The sequence below is a fragment of the Electrophorus electricus genome, chromosome 19, assembly GCF_013358815.1.
Source record: "Electrophorus electricus isolate fEleEle1 chromosome 19, fEleEle1.pri, whole genome shotgun sequence".
Taxonomy (NCBI): domain Eukaryota; kingdom Metazoa; phylum Chordata; class Actinopteri; order Gymnotiformes; family Gymnotidae; genus Electrophorus; species Electrophorus electricus.
In genome coordinates this window covers 9,263,908-9,283,633 of record NC_049553.1, presented here as the reverse complement: position 1 = coordinate 9,283,633, position 19,726 = coordinate 9,263,908, and the positions used below count along the sequence as shown (strand labels likewise).

General features: G+C 42.4%; 1 protein-coding gene across 5 annotated transcripts in view; it reads left to right on the top strand.

Moving 5' to 3' along the window:
* kdm6ba (lysine (K)-specific demethylase 6B, a) overlaps window positions 1–19,360 on the top strand; it is a 72,917-nt gene extending 53,557 nt beyond the window's left edge. For 3 of the 5 annotated variants that reach the window (XM_035536560.1, XM_035536564.1, XM_035536561.1), the window contains 21 exons: window positions 3,124–3,225; window positions 5,784–5,870; window positions 6,304–6,427; window positions 6,582–6,677; window positions 6,851–7,067; window positions 8,395–8,640; window positions 9,536–9,697; window positions 9,799–10,323; window positions 10,457–13,548; window positions 13,894–14,020; window positions 14,210–14,315; window positions 14,445–14,650; window positions 14,763–14,863; window positions 15,038–15,106; window positions 15,408–15,556; window positions 15,747–15,861; window positions 16,139–16,326; window positions 16,477–16,618; window positions 16,792–16,918; window positions 17,123–17,293; window positions 17,492–19,360. In XM_035536560.1, coding sequence (XP_035392453.1) covers window positions 6,309–6,427; window positions 6,582–6,677; window positions 6,851–7,067; window positions 8,395–8,640; window positions 9,536–9,697; window positions 9,799–10,323; window positions 10,457–13,548; window positions 13,894–14,020; window positions 14,210–14,315; window positions 14,445–14,650; window positions 14,763–14,863; window positions 15,038–15,106; window positions 15,408–15,556; window positions 15,747–15,861; window positions 16,139–16,326; window positions 16,477–16,618; window positions 16,792–16,918; window positions 17,123–17,293; window positions 17,492–17,515 — 5,982 coding nt within the window. In that variant the 5' untranslated portion in view covers window positions 3,124–3,225; window positions 5,784–5,870; window positions 6,304–6,308 and the 3' untranslated portion in view covers window positions 17,516–19,360. Of the gene's footprint in view, window positions 1–3,123; window positions 3,226–5,256; window positions 5,871–6,303; window positions 6,428–6,581; window positions 6,678–6,850; window positions 7,068–8,394; window positions 8,641–9,535; window positions 9,698–9,798; window positions 10,324–10,456; window positions 13,549–13,893; window positions 14,021–14,209; window positions 14,316–14,444; window positions 14,651–14,762; window positions 14,864–15,037; window positions 15,107–15,407; window positions 15,557–15,746; window positions 15,862–16,138; window positions 16,327–16,476; window positions 16,619–16,791; window positions 16,919–17,122; window positions 17,294–17,491 lie in introns of those variants that run through there. The other 2 variants (XM_035536562.1, XM_035536565.1) reach the window with 2 other exon arrangements.
* The last annotated feature ends 366 nt before the right edge of the window (window positions 19,361–19,726 follow it).

The window sequence follows — 19,726 nt, the reverse complement described above, 5'->3', positions numbered from 1 at the left end:
AACTGCATCTGGTTTCCTTTTGTAAAAGCTTCATATGTCACAGGCCAAAGCTTTCCTGCTCAGAACCTGAGGTCATCTGAGGTTTCACTATTGCTGATGAGACACTGTTATATAAGTTGCAAGCACACACACATACAAAGATCATTTTGAATGAGATGTTCAGTTTGCTAAAATATAGATTAGTGATGTATTGTCCGTTCCTGTTAGCTCTGCCAGTGGCAGTAGAGTTGTCATTACGCACCATAGAGAAGATGGCAATTTCACTGTACGTTTTGCATACAGTCTAGGCAGAAGACACCAGAGGGGCAAGCACTGATAGGAAGTAAGATGACAGTTATGCAGGGAATAGTGTAATCTGAAAAGGAAAAGGTCATGTTTAGAGCAACAAGAAATCATCTGGTCAGCTGTAACTTTTCTCTTCAAAACCATAGAATGATTATTAAAAAAGAGTTGTTGTTTTTTTTTATTAAAGAATTCAAAGTATAATGCAAGTATCAGAACAGGCAGTTTGACATACGTGTGTGTGTGTGTGTGTGTGTGTGTGTGTGTCCTAAGCTGAACTCCATTTTCAGTTCAGAATGTACTCGCTGGCTATGTGGGTGCGTGAGCTCGGAAGTCAGTGATGGCATCATGGTGATGCTGCAGCCTGCATTGCTGGCACAGTGTGGAAGGCATGCGAGCATACACGCGTGCACGCACAGCCAGGGAAAAGAATACACAGGCTCCACTGTGATTTGTTTTTGTTTGTGTGATTTCTGTCTGAGGCCAGTTACATAATGGCCAAATGTGGACATTCACTCCCAAGTCATTCCGCCAGCCGCTTCCACCCAAGAACACTACAGCTCTCTCTCCCTCTTCCCTCCCTCTCCCCCACTAGTTTATCTTTGCCTGTCTCCTTTACACTCTCACATTCTGTAAGCTGCTGTACATTTTCTGTCTGGGCTTCATTTTATTCACTTAATTCTTCTCTTATCATTCTATACACTGACTGGTTGTTTCCAGGAATAAACCCTCTATTTGATCCCTCAGGAAGTTGATGAGGGTTGTTGCTGGCTAGAGTCGGGCTTTTCTGAGGCTTGATTTGACTTTAGTCAGCATCAGCCCTTGGTTGAGGACTGGTTCAGTGGGCCACACCTGCCTCCCCGCCCTGTTCAGATCTGGGTCTATGCTTTCAGGTGCTGGATTGATAACCGTGAAAACAGCTGCTGGCTGAAAGAGCAGTTTAACATCTGTTGTCAGGGGGATTTCTTTCTTCTTTACTCTGAGGGGTATTGCGGGGGAGAGTAGGGGAATTTATACAATTGATCAGCTGTAACACTTAAAACTGGTTTTGAGAAATTCCCTTTTATTATCTGTTTACTTGTGAGAATATATTTGTATGTGCCTTATATGTTTTATATTGAACCTCAGTTTAAGCAAAAAAAAATGTAAATATTAAAAGAGAAATTTTGTTTTAATCTCACAGAAGATAGTCGGTCCTTTTTGAGGAATTAGCTGCAATCCAGTGCCCAGGGGTGTGCAGCGTGTATGCTGTAATCCACAGTGAGCACATAAACACAAGCAACCACAACAGAGCAAAGCCTTCAAACTTGTTTCTGCTGGTAGCGCCCACACAAGTCACTTTCCTCTTCTCAGTTCTGGCTAAAACGTCTTTTTGATTCCCCGATTTGGCCAGGCCATGAAAAACCCAGCCTGTTTACATCACATCCTGTTTGGCCATCAAAGCAGTGTGCCACCGTCAAGAATGATGACGCAACATTTCTTTAGAAATTCCAACGTTGTCATTCGAAGTGGTCGCCCCCAATCACCTGACCGTAAACAGCATGAGAGCACATTGGAGGTGGAGTCAGGCATGTGGGGTAAGCCCTGTAGTCTCCATTATATGACTCATGGGGGATCCCCCAGTTACACCCCAGAAGTATTGACATTCATGCTCACAGACCCACTATCGAGAATGGAGTTGACGGCGGAAGGTGACTGCTCCCTGCTGCAGTCTCCAGCTGGCTGTTGACTCTCAACTTTCTGCAGTACAGATATCAAGTGTTATTGTAACACAGAACAGCACACGGACTTGTGCAGTACTTTGTCAGTTGACCATCCAAGAGGATCCACTTCAATGAAAATTATTCAGTTTAACGTGTCAAAATGAGAGTGTTTTTGCAAACTGCTTTGTAAGTAGCGAAAGGTGTGGTTCGCCTTAAAATAGCTTGGACTTGGTAGCATTGCGGTACACCCTGAGGTTTCTGACTTGCCGTTATTGTAATCTGTAGTATAGACGCTGACTAGACTATATGTAAGCAGATTCTGGACTACTTTCAGTAGTGAGTATGGCTGGTGTAGCCTATTTAATACCCTCTGATTAAATGTGACCCTAGACACTGACATCCTCCAGTTGTTTTGTATGTATGTCTGTCTGTTGTATTTAACCTAGAAGTGCATGTGAACTAATGTGTGCATACACACACAGTGAATGCATGCACACACTCAAACCCATCCACACTTCCTGAACACATCTGGACACAGCAATCTTGCACCCCAAAAACATCACATGCCCAGAAACTTGGTGGATCTTCAGAAACAAACACTTTGGCCTCTGTAGTTTTTTCTATACTGCAGTTTTCTCAAGTGATGGATTTGCACATCAAGCCCTTCAAATGAGAACAAGGAGCTAACCTGTTTATTCAGCCATGTCATAATTCCTGTCATGTTTGTGAGAAAGAAACCCATGTTTATGTATTGCACTCATGGCTTTCTAGCGCTCTTCTAGAAGTCCTTTTAGAATTCTTCTAAAGGAGTTGTTTTGATGCGTAACCTTTTATGTCTTTTTATTGGGAATGTTATAAGGTAAGCTGTTACAGTACACAGGACAAATGAACATAGCTGCATATATATTTTTAAATGTTCTTAGTATCTGTTCACATATAGACTAGAAGAAGTACATACTGCTATCTGGGGTATAGAACTCTAGTCCCTATACCTGTCCTCCATCCCTACAGTGACCTGCTCTAATATTAGGTGCTTTTTGTTGGTGTGGATCATGCAGCAAAGGTGTTTCTTAGTGAGTGTGCAAATGAAGAATAAAATGTAAAACTGACTGCTTATGTGTTCTTTTTGTCTCGTCAGTAATTGAGGCCTGCATAATTCATCTAGGATGATTGGCTGCCGGTGCTGAAGCCATCAGTCACGGACATTCACAGGAGCAGACGCTAGATGCTAAATTGAGAGGTGAAAAATACACGTGTGTGTGTGTGTGTGTGCGTGTGTGTTCGTGTTCCATTAATACCAAGATGGCTACTTGTGAAAGGAGGAACAGTGACGTCACGATTATTTTCGGGCCCCCCAGAATCCTAAATCAGAAGATCCTGAAATATCACAGAGAACTCATAATGGCACGAGACTCAAGAGCTGGGAAGAACGGGAGGCTCTGTGGGTGCTGTGGGCCCAAAATACCCACATAGCACTCACACCCACTCTCACCCACACACACACTGTCAGTCGGGCACTGCTGAGCAATGATGTCTCATCCACACACTGGCTGTGCCTACACAGCCGTGTGTGTGTGTGTGTGTGTGTGTGTGTTACAGCTGTCTTTAAATACTTTAGTGCATGAATGTGTGTGTGTCACATCTATCTTTGCATACAGGAGTGAATGTGTAAGCATTAAGTAATAAGGCATGACCACATTGTAGATCTTGCTGTTAAAGAACTGTGAGTGTCAAGCATCTTCACTCATAACAATTTTCAAATGGGCTGCTTTATATCACTTAATCAAAATATTTCAGCATTACAGTGTGCTACTGATGATTCACTGAACACCCCTGATACTATCATGATTAATAAAACCACCAAATGTCATTGGAAACTGGCCTTAAAATGTTTAAACAATGTACCAGTAGCCAAAGTTTAGGTTGCATGTGGCAATAGGTATAGAAATTGCTTTAAATTTCGTTAGTATCAGGCAAATGTGTTAAATGGTTTATAGACTGCTGGACTGTGAGACTTATAGCCAAATAACTAGTACAGTACTGCTCAGTATCAGCTATATATGCTGATTATATGCTTAATCAGAAGGTTGCTGGCTCAAGCCTCACCACTGCCACGCTGGCACTGTTGGGCCCCTGAGCAAGACCCTCAACCCTCAATTGCTCAAGTTGTACTCACTCATAATTGTAAGTCACTTTGGATAAAAGTGTCAGCTAAATGCCGTAAATGTAAATATACAGCTTGCATATCAGGAGAAGACACTGTTATTTATGTCCTTAAAGTAGGACTTACTGTAGGCAGAAGTTTTAATTACATAATGATAATTGCGCGCGTGTGTGTGTGTGTGTGTGTGTGTGTGTGTGTGTGTGTGTGTGTGTGTGTGTGTGTTTGTGTGTGTGACTGTGGCCGTCTGTCTGTGGCTGCCTCTGACCAACAACTGCAGTCGCAGTATGATTTCTATTAACCTTCCTTCATTTAAGCATGCTTGGATCGTGAAGCTGCTCTGAGTGTGTCATGATCTCAGTGTAGCTCTCTTATAAACATATACCATGGACCTTTTCACTTTTTTCTGTGAAAATCAGTTTGTCTAGTCAGTTTGCACAGTGTTACAATGACATTGAGCTTCTTGGTGGCATGTAGGTGTTCACATTACTAACCTAACGGAGCAGCTTCATGATGCCAAGTATGTTTTACAATATTCAAATGTGTATTGTTTTTATGCATGTGACTGTGTGCATGCATGTCTTATTAATTCCGAGTGTGTGCACGGCTGCTGTATGTATGCTTGTGTGTGAGATCTGGGCATGTGTGAAGGTGTGTGTGGGTGTTTGATATGAACACAGCCAGTCTTCTCACTTGGCCCCTCTCCCTGAAAATTGCTGTAATTTTAGGACCATCTTTTTTTATTCCCTTAATCTATCACTCCATCCTGTCCAGCCCTTCTGTCACTTCATATCCCTCCTCCCTACCTCATCTCTCTTTCTTTTCCACTCTCACCCACTCTCACTCACTCTTTCTTCCCAACAGGCATGGCTTAATAAGATTAGTCTTGGTGTCTGTCTTGTAATACACACAAACGCACACAAACACACACGGAGGACTAGACTAGAACGCATGCAAAGCTTAACAGAAGGGCACACGCTTACATATACACGTACCCACAGGCACACACCACAAACACACTACACTGCTGGCTTGGCTCCAAAGCTCCCTCTGTTCCTCCCTTCCCCCTCTGTTTCTGTTTCTCTCTCTCTCTCTCTCTCTCTCTCTCTCTCTCTCTCTCTCTCTCTCTCTCTCACTCTCTCACTCTCTCTCACTCACTCACTCACTCACTCTCTCTGCCAGGAGGCCCCAGGAAGAGTTATAATGACCTCAGTGCACTCATCCTATAGGTGAACTCCCACTAGCCCATCTGTGCTCCACTTAGACACTCCCACACACGCTAGTTACTGCCCCCTGCTGGCTGTTTATAGTATTAATAGACTTGTGTCTCCTAATGCTCTCTCGCTCACACTCACTCTCTCTTCTTCCTATCAGCACCATTGGAGTCAGACTTTCTCAAATATCAAATCACTTATCTATTTATCAGGTCATTTGCATTTTATCATCCCAATTAATTATTACTGGTTCCTTTATGGCTACTTTTACCCTAACCCTCCAGAAACAGCAACTGCTAAAATTCCAGTTTTTGTTTTTTTTTTAATTTTATTTCTTGGCTACTATTAGTTAAGAGTGTTATATGCTCTATAAAAGAAATCTTATTCAATCTGTTTGGCTGTCTTTACCTGTGCAAACATCAGGTGCAGTGGTAGACAACTTCCCCTCAGTGTTGGTGTGTGGCCCCCCGCTCTTCTGCAGTGGAGGGCTTCACGCACACAGCTAGTGTGGTGAGTAACTTCAACATCACCGCACAGATCAATACATGTCTAGGGACCATTTTCTGACAGGGGGAATGTTGTTGAGTACGTTTACAGTGCTTTTAGCCTAAGCAATATTTATGTTGCTGTTTATGGAGGTCATTTTAGATCTTTTGTCCACACTGGATCATTGTGCTTCTGCTTTATTTACTAAACTCCAGATGGTTTATGGTTCCTATTGGCCTATGTTAAATTGGGGGAAAATGGTTATATTACTGAATAAGTAATACCAACATTAAGTCTATATATTAATATTGCAGTCAAATCTAAAACTAGCTCATGTGCTAAAAAGCTATTAAAAAAAAATTGTGATTATATGTATTAACCATGAAGCTAACTACGTTCAAGAGGGGTACTCAGTATTTTATAATCGTATAGCACAATATGACTGTGTGTGTTTTAGGCTGGATGCATCATACAGCAGAGCCGTTTAGCGTGCACAGCACACGGGACCCTTTCCCTCTAGACGGAGTCAACCGGGCATCATGGGCTCCCATGGTGGGCCACCCGTGGCCCCCTGCCTCCAGGTAGACACACCCACTGCACCTGACAACAGCCCCCCCCCCCCCCCCCCCCGTCCCAGAGGCCCATCATTGGTTGTTTTCACGATAGCTCTGTACTTAAATGTAATGTTTAAATGTATAATCATTTTTGATTGATGTTTATTCCCTGTTTTGACAGGTGCCCACCTGGTGTTGGTCAACCGCAGTTCCTCCCCCACCATCCACCCAGTCACATGACTGGGTTGAACCATCCAAGTAAATTTTTCAGCAGTGGGTGAGTGCATGACCAGGTTGAACCGTCCAAGTAAATTTTTCAGCACACATTCACACAATAAATAATAATCTAAAAAAAAAAAAAACAATTTTTTTTTCTTAATTCTGTGTGTGTGTGTGTGTGTGTGTGTGTGTGCGCGCGCGTGCATTTTGTATCTGTATGTATGTGTGTAGTCCACTGGCACGTGGAGGGGAGAAGCTGGACCTATCTCAGGCCTTGTTACCAGGATTACAGAGGGATCTTCGACCACCGCAAGTCACTCCCAGGCCATGGGAGACGATGGGTCAGCACTATGTGCCGTTGCCCAGTGATGACCATGCCCGTCTGCACAACGGATACACCACTGGGCCAGCAGCACACCTTACTGCCCGGGGCAACCAGCTGCTGAAGGTGAGAAAAGCTTATGCTCAGTATTCTTTGGGGGAAAAAATGGTTCGATTTTAATCTGTGAAATTTTATAACAGTGATGTTTTATTCAGAGGTGGGTAACATGCTACATTTACTTAAGTAACTTTTTTTAAACAAATTTTTACTTTTAAGGATTGTTTTAAACGAGGGTACTTTGTACTCTTATTCAAGTACATTTGCAAGGTCAGAAATGTATCATTACTCCGTTATATTGGTCAGCGTTCCTCCCGTTACATTTAAAAAATGTCACCAACTGTCAAGTATGGGAGGGTTAGTGAAACACCTAAAGATGTTCACTGAATGCCGCTGCCTTAGTTCAGCACGTTAGACAACTTGACGGTAGAACGACAAAATGAACAGGGAAAAGGCACATTTTCCGGGGTGGGACTCAGGTGACATTTATTAAAAGTAGTTGGCAATGTATCCTTTTCTTTAAGGCTCACATATCTGTGTGTAAAATCGGTGTTCTCTCATAATGTGTATTATTACTATAAACATAAAGTGTGGTCCATTATCAATGATATCCTGAGAAAAAATGGCTAGCTAGCTAACCTAACTTACATAATCTAGCTATAAATTACAAGCAACTCATGGCGTGCAGCAATGAGGCATATTTTCAAGATTATAAAGATTTCAGGGTTCTAAAAATTAAGGTTTGTTATTGATATTTCTTTCGACCACATACAAGCGCAGTTTACCAACTGGGTAACATAACCTAAGATATCTAACTCTAGATAATCGGTCGCGTAATTGCAATGTAAACGAACAGCAAAATGTCTAGTGACCTTGGGTAAGACCTTGAAATATTTCAAGAAACTGTACTAATCACAAAGTGCTCTATGTTATGTTTATTATGTATTTTTGCGCATCGAATCCAAACATGTTTTCTGAATATTTTATATTATATTTACATCTGCATGTATGACATTTAGCAAAGTAGTTTACAACTGATTATACTCACGTGTGTGGTGGTGGGTGTTGGTGGTGTTGCCTGGTGTTATTAAATCAGTTCTGCTGAAGTGACTCGCTACTTGAGTAGTCTTTTTTTATAACAGGTACTTTTCTTTCTTTTACTTAAATAATAATTTAAATGACTACCTTTACTTCTACTTGAGGAGATATTATTTTAAACTATCAGTACTTTTACTTGAGTGTAGTTTTTGGATACTCCCCCCACCTCTGGTTTTATTTCACTCCAGCTTTGTCATATGGTATTTTAAGTGTCATTTTAATGTTACACTCCTTATATCTCTACCTGTCACTCCATTTCTCCTGCTTACCCCCCCACCTTTCTCTCTGTCTCTCACAGTATGGTCCCCCTCCACCCCACCATGGCTCCAGGCCCATGCCTCCTCTACCAGATATGTGGACACATTCCCAGCTGCTGCAACAACCACTACCCAGAGGCCCTTACTCTCATGCTGGGCAGCTAAAGAGGCCAGCGGCTACTGCAGGGGAGCAATCGGTCATCCAGCACACTCCTCTGCCCCTGAACAGGTCCAGTGAGGACATGCCAAGCCCAAACAAGAGGAAGAGGTGCTCTGAGTCGGAACAGGTGAAGAGCACAACCTCTGCAGATCAAACAATCTCACAGTTCTTGGTTAGATCTGGTACTATGTACATGGCATTAACCCTGGTTATACCTGGTATTACCTCTGGGTGCATTGCTAATTATGACAGTAACCAATTTAAATCTGTAGGTACTTATTACATTTTACATTTAGTACATTTACTAGTTTTGACAAGAACATATTACTAAATAAAAAGATTAATTTATATAGTGATTAAAAGATTTACAGAATAATGAACAGAAATCAAATTCAAATAAAATGGACTAATACAATTCTAAAAATGGGAAAGACCCCAATGCAGTATAACAGAATAAAACCTCATTAAAATTGATATTAAGCAAATATGCTTTGCAGATCTTTTTAATATAATTCAGTGTGTCAGTAAGTTATCAGGGAGAGATTTCCAGAGCTTGGGGGCTATAGTAACTAAAGGGTGACACAATTCATAAAACATACAGCCTAAAAAAAATAATTCAGGTAAGGAATTAAAGAGCCAGTTTAACTGGTAACCTTCATTCTGGTGGCGTTAAGTATTTTGGTAGCATCATTCTAAACTTGATGTAAAATTGCCCTAGAATCTTGGGTAGGTCAGGTAACATATTATCTATTCTTGTTGACATAAGAGCAAGAGCATGTATGTGATTCTGGGTGTCCGCAGCAGAGAGAATGCTATGGACCTTAGAGGCATCATGAATGCTATTTTATAGCAATTTAAATATTTCCAGATTACTTCTAATGAGCTGCAGTGTATATATTTTTGTTTTGGGTTTTTTTTTTTTCCTGTGGGTGTGGGGTTCTAATGTTCTTTCAGCACTTAGATATTGGTTTTGACCTAAAGCTATTTGGTGTTTTATTTTTATCTTTTTTTTTTGTATGTAGCATATGACGGGCATCCATCAGTTCTCTGGAACAATGAGAGCTTTAGTGCCACAGCCTCGGTCCCACTACCCACAACCCAAACAAGGCTTCTGGAACCCTCTGCACAAAGGCACCATAGCCTGGAGCCCAGGAGAACGCAAAACGGATCACTCAGAGTTTCAGGTCAGTAAAATTGATCTAGTCAGTGCATCTTTGCTTTACATTGCTTTTTCATAGCTTCATAACTTCAAACTGTTTGTCTAACCATCATTGTCCACTCACAGGACTCATGCAAACCAGGCATGGATAACTTCAGTTACAAACTGTCCCAATCCTCCAGACCCTCACCTGCCTCACCACCTTCCATCTCCACCCCTGGGGGTTATGGACAAGGCCAAGGGCCTCCACCCCAATCCCGCAAATCTTCTCAGTCACCACACTCTCTGGGATCCTCTCACAATGGCCAGCTCCAAAACCCAACATACCCCTACCCCAACAAGAAAACTCCAGCTCAGACTCAGGGTGAACAGCATCGTATTCCCTCCCACAGGCCATGCAATTCAATGCTGAACTCTGAAAGCAACCAGGCACCCCCTCCACAAACATCAACCCAGGCAGACAGGGAGCGCCCTGCCCCCACACCAGCACACCATCACACCGTGCCTTACAGTCAATCCAACTTCCAGCCGCATCCAGGGTTGGTCCAGAAAACCAGCCCCACTTCCAGCAGTGGGAAACAGGTCACAGCACCTCAGTACAGTACCCACAAGCCCTGGAGGAATCAGACCAAATATGGTCACCATGCCAGAGTGAGTGTGATTTTAAGAATAACCAATAAATGTTTACATTAGTGTCCAAGTGCATGTTTAAGGAATTTAAGTTGGCTAAGTTTTATTAAAAACCTGAACTTTTAATTGTGTGAACCTTTGCATTTCTCCATAGGAGTCAAGTTCCCACTGCCCACTGATGGATCCTCAGGTTGCTCCTTCTTCCCTAAAGCAGAAGCAGAATAGGACTGCAGAGAGCCAAGATGCAGGCACCACTCAGGCTCTTCCTCGGTCCCAGGTTATTACCCCCAACACGCCTTCCCTGGAGCCCTCAGTTCCCCCTTCTTCTCGGGGTATCTACAGCAGTGCAAACACTGTCTCCACTATGAGCTCAGTGCCCTCTACTACCTGTCCTGAAACCAGAACCGTGGACAGCTGGAGAGCCACGGACCCTTCAGTGCTAATCTCAAACCGTAAACCAGCTCCATCTGCACAAGCCCAGTCCAGCACTGTAACTCTCCCCCACCATCATCAGGAGCCCAAAACAAATCATCAGACACACCCTCTCATCCACCAAGGGCAGGGCAGACCCCATTATGCTCGAGTAGGGTCCTCGGCTCCTTCCTCTCTTAGCTCAGGGTTCCAGAGATCAGGAAATAGTGTCATCACCAGCAGGGCCTCGAATAACTTCCCACAGGTTGCCAGTTTACCCCTCCACAACCCCACGTCTGGAGCACCAACCACTGTGAATGCAGCTCTTCAACCTTCTCAGTCTGACCCACAGTATCCTAAGCTGCCTTACCAGGCAGTCCCCGCAGGGTCTCAGGTTTCTCCAGTCCATACATATCAAAGGCCATGCCAACAACCTGCTCTCTCCAGCCCCCAGTCCATTGAGGATGCACTGAAAAAGCTTGACGCTGAGCTCCAGGGCCACATGCAAGCTGAAAAGAGAGGGAGGGAACAGGAGGATGAGGAGAAAAAACAGAAGAGAGAGGGGAAGGAAGGAGGGATGAAGGCACCTGGACAGTCTCCAGTCGAGAATCTGGAGTGTTTGCTCTCAAACAGTGCTACTGAACCACCCCCGCCACATCTATCTCCAGCCATTGCACCTTCCTCAATCTCACCGCCAAGCCAGACATCTCCACCTTTTCCCTGGTTGAGCCGGGGTGGTGTATCTCTTCGTCCATCCGTGCCTGGCACAGTGCCCTTAGAAAGGTCTCGACCACCTCCTCTCACCCCTCAAACAGACTATGCGCGTGAGAAACAGAGGCAGAGAGAGCGGTGGAACAGTGGAGCTTCACTTAGCCCCCATTCACAGAATACCTCAGGGATTCCCACAGCTGAATACCCTTGTAGGCCAGAACCAACGGACTCCTCAGATAACCAAACAATACAGATTAGCCCCTGCCCATCCAAAGACACTCCTGTTCATAAGAGCCCACTCGAGGTAAGGACTTTGGGTACTATCCCAAATCCTTCAGCCATACGAGAACCCCCAAAACTCTACCAGGCATTCTCCAGGGAAACTGTATCATCTTGTCCTTCAACAGGCAAGAGTACAGGCAACCTCCATAAGTTTAGTAGTCTTGGAAGCAGTGCCAGTACCTGCAGTGGGGATTCATACACTGCCCAGTTTGAGGAGGAGCAATCTGAACTCTTGCCTGATGGTTTGGCGAACATCATGAAGATGTTGGATGATTCCATTAAGAAAGAGGAAGAGCTCTACTCTGGTCAAGAGGGTGGACAGACCGACCCAGAGCTGCCATTTTCTGTCACTGTGGCACCCGTGAAGAATTATCTGTGTGCTCCTGACCTTATGCCTGCCCTCAAACAAACATCCACTGAGGAATATTTAACAGACACCCATGCTAGTCCTCCTGTCCTGAGTCGTCAGGGCTCTTTGGCATCCCCTTGCAGTCGTACTTCTTCAGTTGAGGAAGATGAGGAGGTACTGAAAATTATCCCAAAAGCTGACAGTGGTGTTAACATCACGGGAACAAACTATCGCCATAGTGATCTGGCCAAGCTGTATGGACTTCCAGAGGCTGTGAAAAGTGAGTGTGAGGAGGAGGAGGAGGAGGATGTAGAACAAGAAGACAATACACCTTCGTGTTCACCACCGCCATTGAGGCCACACCTGCATCAGACAGGTGTTAACAGCATGTTTAAAAACTTAGCCTCTGTGCTGGAAAGCCAGAAATATGCCTACCGAGGAGGGCCGTTTGGTCGGCCACCTCCTTCTGCCCTGGTAGGAGTCAAGTACTCTTCCTCACTATCACTGGGCCCAGATATCTGCAGACAGCAAAGCACTTCTCCCACATCAGGTTCAGCCATCCATCCAGGATTCAATAAGTCAGCCCAAACCCCTATAAATACTACCTCAGAGCATACCCACCCTGCATCACCATCAGGATGGGCACCCGAGAGAAAAGAAGAGATTTTGTTAAGTCAGTCAGATTGCTCTGGATGTGAGGGGGAAGAGAGGATTTGGAATGGCCCCAGAGATGAAGATGATTTTAGTACTGTACATGACTCTACAGGGGTGGCAAGGAGGCCCAAGCTAACAACTATCTCGGAAACTTCACTTGCAGAACTGGGCCGCAGTTGTGAGATGATGTTGAACCAACCTACACTTCCCTACAAGTCAGACCACAGCAAGCTTGGCGCACATAAGATGCGCAATCCTGAGAAGGAGAGGGAGCGGAACCAAGACAGAGAAAAAGAGCATGACCTAGAGAGGAAACACAAACACAGCAGTAGTAGCAAAAAACATGAGGAGAGGAAGGAGAGAAAGAAAAAACGCAGAGAAAAACGAGAAGATATATCCCTCTCTTCATCTTCCTCCTCATCTTCGTCGTCAAGCTCCAGCAGGCGGCACAAGGAGGGCAAACCTCACAAAGAGAAGAGAGGTAACCTAGACCTTCAGAGTAAAGAGATCAGGGAGAAGGATAAAGAGCGAGATGGAAAGAGAAAGAAAGAGGAAGCAAGTGAGAGGGAGGAATGGGTGTCTCGGAGCAGGGAGAAAGGTGTTGACTCTGAAAGTGCTACGTTAGATCATCTATCATCTTCATGTGTGCTGGATTCATCGGACTTCCAGAAGCTGAAGGCCCTGACAGATGGGCCACCGAAAGAGCTAAAGATTCGCCTCATTAAAGTGGAGAGTGGAGACAGGGAGACCTTCATTGCATCTGAAGTAGAGGAGAAGAGAATTCCATTGGAGGAGATCAACATCCAGAACACAGCCAGTGAAATTATCAGATCTTGCAAGTGAGTGACAGTCAAGCTTTTAAAAGGTGACAGTCGTTACATGTATAAATTCTTAGTAACTGTCACTTGAACCAATGAGTGAAGAGGATAACTGACTTGCAGTTACAAAAGGCTAGTGCATGGCACATGTATGTAATTATATTACTGATGGACTTTTATTTGGATGGATGTTTTATGCTAATGATTAATAGTCCTGATCCTCACTAAAGAAAGGTTAAATAAATAATAAAAGTTGTTTAAATAATGTACAAAATACAAAAAAAAAAAAGATCAGGCGGCACTGATGAGTCTCAATGTTTTTTTTTGTTTGTTTTTTTTTCCTCCCTCCATTCCTCAATGTTTTAGGGGAGCCCGTGTGAGGGGAAAGTTCAAAGAGTCCTACCTACACCCAGCCTTCTCAGTGAAACCGATTTTGAACATGGAACACCCAATCCCACGGGAAAAACTCAACCCTCCTACACCAAGCATCTATGTAAGTACTTAGGAGCTGCCTGATTCTTTTCGCCTGTCCACTTACTACTTTTGTAGCTCCATTTGTAGCGGAGTTACAAGAAACGGTGTTTCTCACACTGCACCCCAAGCTTTTTGCTGAACGCATAACAGTGACCACCACTTGTACAAAAACTAAATTCTTGTTGGTTCTGCCATGCTTGCCTTGCAGCTGGAGAGCAAGAGAGATGCCTTCTCTCCTGTGCTGCTGCAGTTCTGCACAGACCCCAAGAACCCCATTACTGTCATCAGAGGCCTGGCAGGCTCCCTCAGGCTGAGTGAGTACAACAGCAGTGCAGCGCCAACCTCTTCAATACCCACAGTGCCTCAGGTGGAGTCATTATTGCTGGACTCTCACAGAATCTGTCTGCTCTTTCTCTGTGCTCTTTATCTCTTTAACAAAACAGACCTGGGTCTGTTCTCCACCAAGTCCCTCGTGGAGGCAAATGGTGACCATGCAGTGGAGGTGAGAACTCAGGTGCAGCAGCCAGCTGATGAGAACTGGGACCCCAATGGCATGGGGCAGATCTGGCCCTGTGAGAGCAGCCGATCACACACCACCATCTCCAAATATGCCCAGTACCAGGCCTCTAGCTTCCAGGAAAGCCTACAGGTTGGGCTAACATTCATGTTTCTAAGGAGTGTGCTCAATTATGCACTGCATTATGCAAGGTGTGGATGGGGGTTCGTTCACTCATAACTCTTTTTTTGCTCTGTTTCTTTAGGAAGAAAAAAGCAGTGATGAGGAGGATGAAGATGAAGATGAAAAGAAGCCCGTCATTAACTTGGACAGCCCAAGTTGCAACCCCTCCAATTCAGGCCCTAGGTATTTTATATATTTCATTTCATTGTACGCCATTTGTGAAAAAATAAAGACTTAATATTTAGATTTGCTACTTTGATTTGAAGTCTATCTAAGGCTGATCAAAGTCAAGGTCTCTTACACCTTGGGCACAACTTTATTTAATTTCCCCCTCACATGGCTTCTCTCCATTTCTAGCTCAGAGCAGAAACCCGGAGGGAAAATCATCAAATTTGGCACCAACATCGACCTCTCTGACCCCAAAAGGTAAGATGCCAAGAAACCTTGGGGCCAGTGATTTTGTATTGACTTTTGCAGGTTTGTTTTTTCTAGAAGCTTCCATATGCTTTGGTCTTTCTGACCTCTGCTGGTTAATCTGTGATATGCTGCCAGGTGTGTTAGGAATGATGTACATGCCTAGTGCTTTCATCTTGTAAGTTTTATCTTGCATCAAAGCTTGCATTATGTGTAAAACACAACTTGTTAGTATATCAGTATGTTAACATATGTTGCCACATGAAGTGATTTTGAATTATGGCTATGATAACTCATGGGCTTATGTATTTAGGTGGAAACCCCAGCTCCAGGAGTTGCAGAAATTGCCAGCATTCATGCGTGTCTCCTCTAGTGGTAACATGCTGAGTCATGTCGGCCATACCATCCTAGGCATGAACTCTGTGCAGCTCTACATGAAGGTCCCAGGCAGTCGGACACCAGGTGGGTATGGGTCTGCACCCTCAGTGTAACCCTCACAAAACCACCAGTATGGTTTTATAAATATGGAATATTAAAGCCTAAATGTTTTATTCTTGTGTGGAGAAAATGTATAGAGGTTTAACTGAAGTTTTCGTTAAAGCAATATGATTATGCTTGGTTTTAATATTTTTGTTTATGTGCCTGTTCATAGGCCACCAGGAGAATAATAATTTCTGCTCTGTGAACATTAACATTGGCCCTGGAGACTGTGAGTGGTTTGCTGTCCATGATGACTACTGGCAAGCCATTAGTGATTTTTGTGAGAAGTAAGAACCATTGTAGCTTGATTAAATCATTGTAAGATTGAACTACATTTACCACTGTCAGTCTTGGATGGTTAAGATGAACATTTCAGAACCTAATCTTTAATATGATGATATTAATGTTTCAGTAAGACTAGATGGGTTTCCATATTTGAGGATAAAAAAAACACCCCCAATTTTAGATATTTGGGATAAAAATTTGCAGAAATTGTAGGGGATTTGGGTTTTCGTCAGTGGAATCATGCCTGATTTAATCATGTCTTCATGATCTCTCAACCAGGCATGGGGTGGACTACCTGACTGGCTCATGGTGGCCTGTGTTGGAGGATCTCTACTGTTCCAATATCCCAGTATATCGCTTCATCCAGAGACCTGGAGACTTGGTGTGGATCAATGCAGGCACAGTGCACTGGGTCCAGGCTGTGGGCTGGTGCAATAACATTGCATGGAATGTGGGACCACTCAATGGTAATTATCCACCAAGTGGCCAGACTGAATAGAAAAAGAGGTTGTCCCTAAGAAAGCCACTAATGAGAGATAATGAGATATCTAAAAAATATTGTTGGTTGTTTGTTTTTCCCTGCCTTGTTTATGACTGTATTCATGATGCACTTTCAGCATACCAGTACCAATTGGCTATGGAAAGGTTTGAATGGAATGAGGTGAAGAAAGTGAAGTCCATCGTACCGATGATCCATGTGTCCTGGAACGTGGCCCGCACAGTCAAAATTACTGACCCCACCGCTTACAAGATGATTAAGTGAGTATTCTAAAACTGCCATATGTAGTCACAAGAGCACTATCAGGGGCTATATATTATTGCTGTTTAAAAAGATTTTGTGCAAGGCAAGAGTTCTGTTTGAATGTGTACTAATATACTGTATAGGTATGTAGTGTAAATGGTAACTTTCTCCTCTCTTGTCTTGCACTTAGGCACTGTCTCCTGCAATCCATGAAGCACATTCAAATTCTGAGAGACCAACTAGTAGCAGAAGGGAAGAAGATCTCTTACCAGAGCAGAGTGAAAGATGAGCCAGCATACTACTGCAACGAGTGTGATGTGAGTGCTCTGGTGAAACCTATTCATGACATTAAAGCTCTGTCGCTTCCTGGCCTTGTCTGTCCCAAGTTGCCCTAACCAAGCTTATGATTACCAACAGATTCAAATTTGCCACAATCATGAGACTGTCCATGTATATTGATTTGGCAAATATATTAAGGGCACATGGTCTTAACCTATATGTGCATGTTTCTCATTGTGAAGGTGGAGGTTTTCAACCTGCTGTTCGTGACAAGTGAGAATGGCAGCAAAAAGATGTACGTGGTGCACTGTGAAGACTGTGCCAGAGAGCGCAGCCCCAACCTCTCTAACGTGGTGGTGTTGGAACAATACCGCATAGAGGACCTAATGAACATTTATGACTCCTTTAGCTTGGTGAGGACACATGCGAGCACAGGAATTCTCACTCCAGCACACACTCACACAATATGTCTGTCTTACCTTGACCTTCAACAGACTTATAATTTTTTGGTCACATTGCTATAGTGTACTCACACTTTGTGACACTGAAGGTACATCAAATAATAATGAGTCACTGCACACTAAAATTGTTTTTTTATTATTATGTTTCAGACCTCTGCCCCCAGTTTTCGGTGAAATCAACGCTGTTCTCCCCACTCCGGCGCCCCCAGCCATAACCAAAACTCCTGTTTGCCAGGACAAGTTATTTTAGAGAATTTGTCTTTATTTTTCCTACATTTGCATTTTTTAAGTACTACTACTGCTAATATTTGTGAACAGCCAAACATAAACCAGTTTACTTGGGATTGTTTACAATACCAATCAGCCAACAAGACTCCAGTTTACTCTCAGCAACCTAACATACCAACCTCTGATTGGCCCTGAGGGACATAATGAAACGCGGTCTGTGCTGTCATAGTCATGGCGATAGAACATACAATAAAATGGCATCTCTCTATTCTTTTTTTTTTCCTCATTTTCTTTCTTCTGGGTCATTCTGTTTCTGTCTTGAATACTGAAATGTGTAAATGCTGTTTGTACTTTTCCATTGGTGCTGTTTTTTTTTTAATTAATTTATTTTCAAAACTAGAAAAGCCTAGATATATACCACATTGGCCTTGTGACTTGTATTTAGTGAAGATATAAATGAATAATACTAATAATAGATATATGAACATTTTTCTAAAGCATTAAGAATTAAAAAAAAAATGCATTTGTTTGGAATGGTTCAAAATATACGGGTTTTAAAAGACTTTTTCAATTTTAGATACAGTGTGTGAGAATCTTTGTGTTTATGATGTCATGGTATTTCCATGGGAAGAGAAACCTATATCATGACAAAAGCATTTTAGGATTGCATCGGGTCTTTTCCATTAATGTTTTCTTGATTTTTGTGAGAATACAATTAGTCATGAATTTGTTTAGTGAATCGTGTTTTACCTCTCCTTTTTTGCTTAATATACAGATTTATTCTCTTGATTTATTTTTTTTTTAATTGTACATTTTTTATTTAACTTCTTTCTTCTATTTATTGGGTATAAAATGTTCCCCTGTTTTTTTTCTTTAGGGTTTATTAGAGATGTCTAAGGTTTTCTATTATTCTTGTTGCTCTGTAAGTTTTTTTAAAGGAGAGATTCAAGAGTAAATTGTCCCTTAAACTCCCAACTTGGGCTATATATTAATTCTTTAATAACTATAGCTCCATTTTCTGTAGATTATAGAATTCAGAGCAGAAGTAGTTTGTCTAACTAAATGATGTCTTTTGTATAAGAGCAAAAAGCCACTTTTGTAACTAAAATTGGCAGCAAAATGAAATGTAAGCGCTTCTTATTGCTGCATCTTGTGACCCCGTTTACCCTGCCCTTTACCTTGTATTGTAGGGGGGAAATAAATTCAGAACTGTTTTTTTGTTTTTTTGTTTTTTAAATTTAAGAATTGACACATTTAGTGGTGCTTGAATTTGTTTTAAACATTGTCTGGGAGAAAACAGTTGCAATGACGACCGAGGCATAATCTTGGTTATACAGAATTTATCTGCAGTTGGTTGTCATAAACCAAAAACTGAGAAGTTTTTGTTTGTTTGTTTGTTTGTTTTGTTCACATCAAACTGTAAATACTGTGGCATTTTACTGGAATGAGGATAAGTGTGAATCGAATTTCCCATTCGATTGATAAACTGTAATTTCTTTTTAATTTCTAGTCTTAAGCTTGAATCAATTATTTCACATATAATGAAAATGTTGGTTACAATTATGATATAGAAGGTGCTGAGTTCTCTTTGAACTACTCTTTCATTTCTAAAGAAAAATCTATTTTTCCTGTTGCAATATATCATTTCTTCTTTTTGTGGTCATTTATTTAAAATCTGCACTGTTTTAGTGAGTTCACACAGAAAGCAAACTGAGCCAGACATGTCTTAAACACTTTGTGAATTTGTGTGGCATTACTATGACCATTAATATTAAATGCTTTTGATAAACATGGAGTGTAACTGACCTATTAAATGAAGGATATGGTGCTTTGCTTTGCTTGTAGTCACCTGGATAAAAATGATTATTTGAAGACACTTGATCAACTCAAATGAGGCATACCTCTCTTTAAAAAGAACCACGGGAAGCCCAGCCCTATACTGAGTTTGGAAATCAAACTCATCCCTACCTTCCATCATCTTTCCCTGTCAATTTGTAAAATATATGCAGATTCTGGAAGCTAGACGTGCATCAGCATCTGATAATGCTGTGGCTTCTGACTACCTGTTTCACAACACATTTAGAAGCCTTTAAATGTTAAGAACAAGAGGAACCTGAACCCTTTCCCAAAATTCAAGCTGCCAAAATGAATACAAAA